Here is a 10440-nt window from a genome sequence, read left to right as displayed (position 1 = left end):
AACCAAACATGCTCAACACACACTCAAGCATAGGCTTCCTTAAGAGGCCAAAATATGCCCTTTTCAAGGAAAACAAGGAGAGGGGGTGGCCCTCTCCTTCTTGGGACTTCAAAGCATCATCTTCACCACTGAAATTCCTCAAGATTAAAGTGGTAAAGAGACCTCAACACCAAAATCCCGGAGCTAACACAAAATGGCTCAAAATGAGGCCTTTTGAGGCCTAAGGGTGGTCAACAACCCTCAAACAACAAAACACTCTTAATAAACAATGAAGAGGGCCTAAAAACAGAACTTTTTTATGTTATACAATAATCAAAAAAACAGCTCTAAGATAGGTATAAAATCAATGCAAAAATCGGGGAAAAGGGGACTAGAATCTCACCCTTGAAGACCCTTTCACAAATTGTGCTCCAATGGCCTCCTTGAGCTTGAATCCAACACCAAAACTTCAAAACAAACTCTTTAGAACCTCAACTCCAAGAGGAAGGTGAAACACTAGGTGTTTGTGTGCAATAGTAAGACACAAAGCACCTAGTGAACAAAAGAGAGGGAAAGAGAGATAGAGTGTGTATCTAACTCTAACCCTAGAACTCAAACCCTAACAATGGCTGTTCTTGCTCTCAAAATATCCTAAGTCTCTAACCAAGCCTCTCCTTTTTTGCCTTAGAGAGAGCTTCTCTCTATATTGTCTTGTAAAGCTTACAAGACAAGCTTTGCAAGAGGGAGATCCCTCCATACACGTGTATGGAGGGGAGCAAAAGCAAGACAGCTGTCTAAAAAATATCTGCAAAAGCAGATGAACAGCAATCGGCCGGCCAAAAATGCTATCTTGGCCAAAAAGAGTGCCGACCGGCACAAAAAAGTGCTGACCGGCAACAAATAGTGCCGGCCGGCAAACTACATTGCCGGTGGCAGCAAAAACCAGCCGGTGGCATCTAGCCACTGCCGGTGATGGGTGGGGATGGTCTACAAGCCCCACCTTGCCTCTCAAGGGCAAGATGCAAGTGTTTGGTGCAAAACCAGACACTAAACGGTCGAGTTCGGGGATCCTGAGGCAAGGCGCGCGAGCCGAGGCCTCCGGGAACTCCAAACGAACACAAACATGGAAGATCACCGTGTGTTCAAACAGCGACGTCCAAGTCTTGAGGACGGTCAAAAATGGGGTGTCTACAGTTGCCCCTCTTTGACAGAACTCGAAAGTCATAACAATGACGGGAGTGAATGTTAAAGCCCAAAGACGACCCATTTTTGACAAGGCCGAAGACTCAGACAAACATACAAGACAAATAAGATATGCGCCCGAAGGCAGGGGCGAAATGCAAGACGATGCAGGGAGCCGAGCATAACTTATGATCATGCAAAGAAAGCTGTAATGAAGCAAACATGCGACAAATTTAAGCTAGCATACCAAACTACACTACAATGCAGAAAGGATGTAAGAGAATTATGCAATTCTCAATACGTCTCACTCGGGAGATACAATACCTGTGCGGCTCGTCTGGTTGCACCAGCCTCAAATGAACCGTACATACAATATCGTGCCTGAAAAGAAAACAAACTTAACAGGTACAATATCGTTAGCAATATGCAAAGTAGTGTACTCGAAACGCGTGACAACGCAAAGCAAGTAGGGAGTATAACAATGCTGTGAAAATACGAATATGTAAGTGAAGCATGCGGTCTACGCTGGCATTGCAATTAAACATGCGGTCTACGCAATCAAAACATGCGGTCTACACAGGTATTGAAATTAAACATGCGGTCTACGCAATCAAAACATGCGGTCTACGCAGGTAATGAAATTAAACATGCGGTCTACGCAGGTAATGAAATTAAACATGCGGTCTACGCAATCAAAACATGCGGTCTACGCAGGTAATGGAATCGATAAATCATGCGGTCTACGCAAGTAAAACATGCGGTCTACGCAAGTAATGAAATTAAACATGCGGTCTACGCAATCAGAACATGCGGTCTACGCAGGTAATGGAATCGATAAATCATGCGGTCTACGCAAGTAATGAAATTAAACATGCGGTCTACGCAATCAAAACATGCGGTCTACGCAGGTAATGAAATTAAACATGCGGTCTACGCAATCAAAACATGCGGTCTACGCAGGTAATGGAATTAAACATGCGGTCTACACAATCGAAACATGCGGTCTACGCAGGTAATGGAATTAAACATGCGGTCTACGCAATCAAAACATGCGGTCTACGCAGGTAATGAAATTAAACATGCGGTCTACGCAATCAAAACATGCGGTCTACGCAGGTAATGGAATTAAACATGCGGTCTACGCAATCAAAACATGCGGTCTACGCAGGTAATGGAATTAAACATGCGGTCTACGCAATCAAAACATACGGTCTACGCAGGTAATGAAATTAAACATGCGGTCTACGCAGTCAATGGAATTAAACATGCGGTCTACGCAGGAAATGGAATTAAACATGCGGTCTACGCAATCAAAACATGCGGTCTACGCAGGTATAACATGCAGTCTACGCAGGTGATGAAAATAGTAATGCGGTCTACGCAATCAAAACATGCGGTCTACGCAGGTATTGAAATTAAACATGGGGCAACTATTGAATTTAAAAGGATACAAAAAGGATACACCTTGTACGAATTCGAGTGCCACGTACTGGAGACACGGCCCGAAGTCAAAATGGAGGCCGGTTGAGCGTCGGAGATGCACTTCCTTGCACTTTCTTGAGCTATGAAGACCCAAAACAACTCAAATGGCCTAACCAAGGCTGTGGAAACCCCACCGGCCGAAAGGGGAGGCCACCGGCATAAAAATAATTCCATCGGCACAAAAAAGTGCCGGCCGGCACAAAACATTGCCGACCGGCAAACAGTTGCTGGTACGGGGCAGTTTTGACTTTTCACCTTGGGTGTTATAAAATAGGGTTTGAAAATCCTATTCCTCACTTCTCCACCGCCGAAAACTCTTGCCTTCTCTCTCTAGAGTGTTTCTCTCTCGTTTTTTCGCCCGTTTCTTCGCGTTCTACGCTCGTTTCATCGTCGGATTCGCGTTTCTCTTCGCGTTTCGGACGTTTTCCACCGATCACATTCTCGTTTCGGTGCCTCGTTTGGCGTTCTCGCCTTTTCGGGGTTTGTTCCCCTCACTTTCCTCTTCATTTCCGTGCCTTTTCACATTCCGGCCTTCCCGGTCATTTCCGACCCTCTCGGGAGTTGACTTTTTGGTTAACTCTTCGTATTCCGGTCCGATTTTCCTTTTCCGGGCCATTTTCACACCATTCTCTACATGGCGGACGACATTCCACATGGCGGGACTCCCCCGGACCACGAGATGGATCCCGGCGTCGAGCTCTTACCACTGAGCGAGCGCCCGTTCGACCCGGCGACCTACCGGCTGGCAATCCATGTTCTGCCCCCAGACGGTCTGCGTCAGTTCCGGAGCTTCGAGAGGCATGTGGCGCCTGAGCTACTGCTGCGTGAGCCTACCTCCCTCCTTTCATTCGGCACTTCCGAGGTAACTCTCTTCTTTCTGCTTTACTTTCCGCAATGTAGGATACAAAACTGCCATAGTTAGTTGTACTCCTTAACTGCTGAAATCTGATACACCATAGACCGTAGTTGACTGTAAACATACATACAACTGATATCTGTTTGAGACTGACACATGCACACACACTGCACTAGCCCTGAATCACCCAAACACACGACGCACACTGTATTTCACTGCACACACACTGGTACCCAGTATTTGTCTGAATCTGTTAGATTTGCACACATGCTATATCTGCTTTGAAACACCCAAACACGCTGACACAGCACACGTATTTCACTGTAAGCACACCGGCACCCGGTATTTGTCTGAATCTGACAAACTTGCATACATACCATATCTGTCCTTTCAAAACTGCATTTTGAATGTTGTCTTGCAATTGTTATTTTCTGTTTGCAGGAGGGTTCCCATACCATTCGCGGGTATGGGAATACTGGTGCACGGGAGTGGTATGATGAGCTCCCTGATGCGGTCCAACGCATCGTGGACCGGGCGGGCTTCGGCACCTTCTGCCGAGGGCTCTCTAGGTTGTCCACATGCAGACCTCTCCTTGCCGCTCTGGCGGAGAGATGGTGGGACACCACCGATTCTTTCCACTTTTCTGCTGCAGGGGACATGACGATGACCCCTTATGACTTCTCGATGCTCATAGGCATCGGGGTAGGGGGTGATTCGATCCCCTTCGACACCGACATGGATGAGTGGACCGCCGCTCAGGTTTATCTGCTGGGGGAGGCGCCGCCACTAGCTCGTCCAGGTTTTGTGCGGTATTCCTGGTTCGAGGTACAGTTTCGAGTCCAGCCCGCATTGGAGGAGGAGGCGCAGATGACCCCGGAGGACGAGGAGAGGTATGCTCGCGGCTTCCTCATGTTCCTGTTCGGGACTACCATCTTCGCCGACCGGGCGAACACCGTGCCTCTCTGTCTTCTCAGCGCACTGGTGGACGTCCGGGACATTCTGCACTATGACTGGGGCGGCGCTGCTCTGGCCACCCTTTACGGGTACATGAGCTCGGCTTCTCGCGGCAGCGGCCAGCTCCTCGGAGGCTACTGGCAGGCTTGGGAGGTATACTTCTTCTCCGCTTTTCATTTCTGTCCGATATTCTCTGTACTCTGTACACTGCACACACTGTAGTCTGCTTTATACTTGCTGTATACTGTACACACGGCACACACTTACATTCTGCTTTACACTGACTGTACACTGCTCACACTGTACACTGTACACAATACAAAACACGGCTCTGCCAATCCTGCTTTATTCTGCATATTCTGCTTTTTCTAATAGTCACACTGACATCTGTTTTGCAGCTGTGGGTTTACGCCTACTTCCCTAGGCTTGCACCCGTACCAGTCGCGGAGCCTCCTCCGGCTGTCCCGTTCTCGAGTCGCTTCGACGGGAGATGCACCCGGCGACCACGGGAGACATTCGGCTTCTTCTGTCGATATTTTGACACCATCACCCCGGCCGAGGTATGTTTTATTTTCAGTTTATTTAGCTTCGTTTTCCCACTGCAAATTTCAATAACAGTAGATAACAAACTGTCTGTCACTTTCAGATCACTTGGCGGCCATGGGCTTCCTTGCCGTCGGCGATGCGGGGTCGGTTCCCTGGTGCTGAGGAGACCTCGCGTTTCCGGATCTTGCTAGAGGGCCCGGTCTGTCGGGCTTGGTACCTGGGGGAGCGTTTTCTACGCCAGACCCGCGGGTTACCTGAGCAGATAGTCCCGGCTCACCCTCCTGCAGAGATGAGGGAGACCGAGGGGCTGACCACTGAGCAGCTGGATGATTACTCCATCGGCTGGGAGGAGGCCTGCTTCCAAAGCACCGGCGACTATCAGGAGTACGTACGGACGTACCTGATGCGCCCCCTGAGTGGTCGTCGAGCAGAGGGGGCCAGGCCTGTAGCATCGGCGGCTGGGGCCGGAGCGGGAGCAGGGGCTGGATCTTCGATGAGGGCCCGGGTCCGTGGTAGGGGTGGAGCGCAGGGAGGACGGGGAGCTGGCTGGCCTGCCCTGCCTGCTGTACTGACTTTCCAGGGGCAGGGTGGGTCGACCTATCAGATCCCCTTCGCCCCTCCACCGGCTGGTCATGAGTTCATTGACGTCCCCGACTTACCGCCGGTATGTTCTACTGCATTTTGTACAGTTATTCAATTCAGTTTACTTGATATTCCACAGAATATTGATGCGTTGATACTTTTGCAGGCTTCTTCGGGGTACACCCGTCAGTCGTTGGCGATGAATGCCTCGATGATGGGGATGCTCCAGCGGACATTTGACCTCCTAGCCGTCTACAGCATACCGGTATGTTCTTCTGACATTGGCCTCAAACCATTCATACACTGATTCACATAATCTGATTCGTGGCACCACACCTGATACACTGATCTCACAGCATCTGACACACTGCATACACTGTATTCTGCACCGTACTTTGTACTGATAAACTGCTCACGGCATTCCTACACTGTACTCATATACTGCATTCTACACTGATAGACTGCTCACGGCATTCATACACTGTATTCTGCATTACATTCTGCACTGATAAACTGCTCACGGCATTCATACACTGTACTCGACATTGCATTCTTCACTAATAAACTGTCTACAGTATACTAATGCATTTCACTTTTGTGTACTTTTTCAGCCTCCTTTCCAGATTCCCATGGCGGGAGGTGCTCCAGCGAGACCTTCTGTCCCTGCTCGGGGGAGAGATGAGGAGGGCAGGATATTTCCCCGTACCAGGGGAGGGCGTACTCACGTCGGGAGCAGCTCGCGAGCTCCAGTCCCGGACGATGATGATGACGAGGAGTCAGAGGCGGAGTCCGAGTCATCGGAGGAGGAGACCGGAGACGGTTCTAGCTCGGGCTCTGACGACGATGCTGATGATGCTCCTGGACCCTCGTCCAGGAAGAGGACTAGGCCGGACTGACGGGCCCCCAGAGTGCTTGACATGGATGCAGATTTTTGCTATCTTCTTCTTTTTTGTACTTTTCTTTTTGTTGGTAGTTAGATTACCTCGTACTGCCGCAGGCAGATTTTTGTTTCCAAAACTTGTACATTTGAAAAGATAATGAAATGAAACGGACTTTTTATCTGAAAAAGTGTTTACATTTACACATTTCATGCATTGCATCGCATCTCATCATGTTACACCTCAATGTAAATGAAATTGATTGGTTGTCTGAAAGTTAAACACTTGCACTGTAATAATCAGATAACTTAAAACAGCCAGCAGCAAAATACACCCAAGCAACCTACTGCCTGATTCTGGACACACAGCCCTTGCTCTACTGGGGATTAATCTGCATACAGCCCATAACACAACATTCGATTCATTCTGCACACGGCAATTCTCAAACAAACAGCCCAATTTCATAGGACGGACCTCAAAGATGGAACCAGTTGGAGTCGAAACACGTTCAAATGTAGAGAATGGCACAGCATTCTGAGCATAAATGATTTTTGAAATCGAATGAGGGTTTTTCAAACCGGGATGTCGAGCCTACAACTGAACACAGCAGGGAGGACTCAAATATAGGTACACGACCTAAACACAACGAGACATGCTCGGAAAAGACTAAAAACAAAAGACGAGACCGTCAAATCAAAAGGACACGACACGCAGACGCTTTAGCGAAGATGGGGGACCTTGGACCACGAGGAGCCAGTTCAATCTGGGTATTGTTTCCCACCCTTTCTGATTTGTGATCCTCACATCACTCGACTCTCAAGCTCGGATTTTCTCTCAAAACCCTTTTCCTCACTTTTCTCTCAACTTACACCTCTCTATTCTTCAATCTCTCATTTTCCATCCCTCCCCGGGGTGACTGATGAATGAACAGGAAGTTGCGGGTTCACGCCCGATGCCGTTAGCTCACCGCTATTTCTTCTGGCGGGTAGAGTGCTCTTCTGGCAAGTACGTCGGTGACGGGGGAAAGACAGAACACCTGGCTCAACTGTGCCCCTAGTTCATCATTTTAACCATTTTTTCGTTTTTGCTTTCTACTAAAATGGTTTTGATCAAAACGAGAGTCGGATTAACGTACTTGCTCAATTTTTTATTTGAAAACCGTGCAAGTCAGGCTGTAAACACTGAAAATTTTCCCTTTTGGGTCCAAGACAATGGTCCGATTTTGGAAAATGGAATAGTTTTCGAGAGGATAGTCAACCTCAGTAAAAATTTTCAAAAACTATTTTTTTCAAACAGCTGATGCTTAACAAGCATAGAACTTACTCTTCGAGATGCGCAACCTCGGATCGGAGGCAATGGGAAATTGCCCCTGGTTTGAAGGGGGGTGGGAGGCAACGGAAAGTTGCCCCTAGTTTGAATGGCGGCTTGTGGCAACGGAAAGTTGCCCCTTGTTTGGGATGGTGCCGCAGCAATCTGTAAATAGTCTTCATTGGCGATGGTCGAACTCTCAGACACAGAGATGACGAAGACGGTCACAACACATATATGGACACAATCACCTTGAAGGGTGTTGGCCACTGGACTTTGGGGATGAAATCGAAACCATTGCATGGACTGAAACGCTATGAAAGCGTTGGGGGCTGGACTTCATGATGAAGTTGCCTATGTATCCCAAACATGGGAATCAAGCCTTACGTAGTTCCGGTTAAGGTACACTCGGGTATTTTAACCTTCACTTTGTTTGGCTCTCACTTGTGCCAAGGCGCCCAATGCGGGTTTTCGACCTTGCGATCTTTTTTTTTCTTTTCTTTTCAATTCTTTTCATTTCTTTTCTTTTCATTTCTTTTCATTTCATTTCCTTTTTTTTTTATTTTCTTTTTTTTGTTCTTTTCTTTGCATTTTTTCTTTTTTGTATTTTTCTCTTGCTCTAACTTTTGCCTGGGCCGCCCTTCCGGGTTTTCAGCCCAGCGAGCCTCTCAAAGGGTAAAAGCGTAGTTTGGTCCATGCCAAATGGTTGTAGGATTTTGAAGCCATCCGTATCCAGGAGAGTGGCTGTTGATTTGCAAGAGGACTCATCTTCGGCTCTTCGAGCACGTCTGACATCTTTGCCCCTAGTTTGAAGGGTACTTCTGTTCTAGCTTTGCAAGCTTCTTCTGATGAGGTCTAATCTTCTTGATCTGACTTTCTTGCCTCTTGTCCGAGGGCTGCTTCGAATCTGGCCACACAGGCCTCATATGGCGGTTGACCATTGAACATTCTGAATTTAAGTCCGAGGTTTGAAAACAAATGGACAGAATCTTGAGGCTGAGAGCGATCCTAGGCTGCACAATCTCAAGAGTGATTCCACACAAGTCTTCACAGGACTGCGCAAAACATTTTTCGAAAGTTTTTAAGAAAGCGACAAATTGCTCGCGCTGAAGACAGTGTGGGACCAATCTAGATCAGGCCAGGATCTTTCTCAGTACTCACATTAACAAACATGATCTCATTCATTAAGGGCTTAGCACGCCTCTCTTTCCCTCAGTTTGATCAAATTTCGCAAAATCTGAGGAATTCCTTCCTCTTCATTTTTATCACCGCAGTGTTCAAAAAGGTTTTGAAAAGCTTAGGTCATTACAATGACTTCAAGGCACAGAAAAGGCACAGCTTCTAGTCAAATATTGCCATCTCGTTTAGAATTTCTAGCGCAACTGGCACACGGTAGAAGCAAACACAAGAGTGTGAAAATCACTACTGTTCATTCAAATCTGTTGGCACAACTGGCTCCCTGGCAGAAACAGACTCAAAAGGACAAACACTAAACAAAATAGTGATATCCGAAGTAACACCCCCGGAATCACCCGACTTCTGTACAACAAGACTGACTCGATACAACAAGACAGACTCAACAGGACTGACTCGACACAACGAGACAGACTCAGCAGGACTAGCTTGATACAATGAGACAGACTCGACAGGACTGACCCGATATAACAAGACAGACTCAACAGGACTGACTCGATACAACAAGACAGACTCAATACCCAAGTCAGAAAGCAGAATAAATAGCATTCGTAAAATGCTCGAAACAGTGCGTGCCAAACGCCACATCTAGAGTAAACTGAGTGCCGCCCACAGGTGGTTCATCCCCTGATCACATATTCGTACTATCCCCCGAGTTCACTGATCCAGTGGTGATAGACTTTACTGAGCTGGTGCGGCAATGACCTTGTTGTCAAACAAATCCTGTACATCATGGCGCAGACGAAAGCAGCTATCGGTCTCATGACCGGTTTGTTGGTGGTACGCACAGTACTTAGTCTGGTCATGCTTTGCAGGGATAGGATCGGGTAGGGGTCGTTGTTCCAACGGTTTCAGATGTCCTTTCAGAAGTAAGACCTCCAGAGCCTTTGACAAAGGCATATGGAGTGGGGTGAAAATCCTCTTGACTCGAGGTGGATATTTGGTTTTTTGTGAGCTACTTCCGGACGCACCGGTGAATGGGGTGGCTGTTTTTGATGCGGTGGTGGTGACCATGCCCACTTCAGAAGACCTTGCAGCTACGTCACCGCTGGTGGTCGCATTCGAATTGCGGGAAAATGCCCTCCTGGGCTGCTCCTTATCCTGGTCAAACAGACCTTGCCTCATTGCATCTTCGATTTGTACCCCCATATCGTGTAAATCTGAGAAAGTGGGAAAGGGGATTACAATCATTCTCTGCATTAGCTTAGGCTGGAGATTGCGCACAATCATCCGTATTTGATCCTTATCTGTTGGCCTAATGGTCATCATTGAGGCCTTGGCCCTCCAGCGGGCCACGAATTCTGGGAAGCTCTCCTTAGGCTCCTGCCTCGTCGTCTCAAGATCACGGGTCGTAATCTCGATTTGTGTATTGTATGAATATTGTGCGACGAAGGCCTCAGCCATCTCATCCCAACTTCTCTTGACGTCATCCTCCAATTTGGCATACCATACGGCCGCTACACCCGACAGGGTCCGGCC

At 47.8% G+C, this 10440-nt stretch overlaps 1 protein-coding gene across 1 annotated transcript; it reads left to right on the top strand.

Moving 5' to 3' along the window:
* Nucleotides 1–5492: 5492 nt before the first annotated feature.
* Nucleotides 5493–6647, top strand: LOC145802488 (uncharacterized). Its single transcript, XM_082895213.1, has 3 exons — nt 5493–5663; nt 5748–5846; nt 6193–6647. The coding sequence occupies exons 1-3, from the start codon at nt 5493–5495 to the stop codon at nt 6475–6477; spliced, it is 555 nt and encodes a 184-aa protein (XP_082751339.1). The 3' UTR covers nt 6478–6647.
* The last annotated feature ends 3793 nt before the right edge of the window (nt 6648–10440 follow it).

This window comes from Camellia sinensis, chromosome 11 (genome assembly GCF_055761805.1).
Source record: "Camellia sinensis isolate YWXY chromosome 11, ASM5576180v1, whole genome shotgun sequence".
Classification (NCBI taxonomy): domain Eukaryota; kingdom Viridiplantae; phylum Streptophyta; class Magnoliopsida; order Ericales; family Theaceae; genus Camellia; species Camellia sinensis.
Note: the sequence above shows the minus strand (reverse complement) of the source record. Positions and strands in the feature narration are given on the sequence as shown.

What these genes read in the sequence shown, in the direction of transcription:
- LOC145802488 (XM_082895213.1), top strand. Translation starts at nt 5,493, where the DNA reads ATGAGGGCCCGGGTCCGTGGTAGGGGTGGAGCGCAGGGAGGACGGGGA. An exon ending in ACGTCCCCGACTTACCGCCG is followed by an intron (nt 5,664 to 5,747) that starts GTATGTTCTACT and finishes ATACTTTTGCAG; the next exon opens with GCTTCTTCGGGGTACACCCG. An exon ending in TAGCCGTCTACAGCATACCG is followed by an intron (nt 5,847 to 6,192) that starts GTATGTTCTTCT and finishes GTACTTTTTCAG; the next exon opens with CCTCCTTTCCAGATTCCCAT.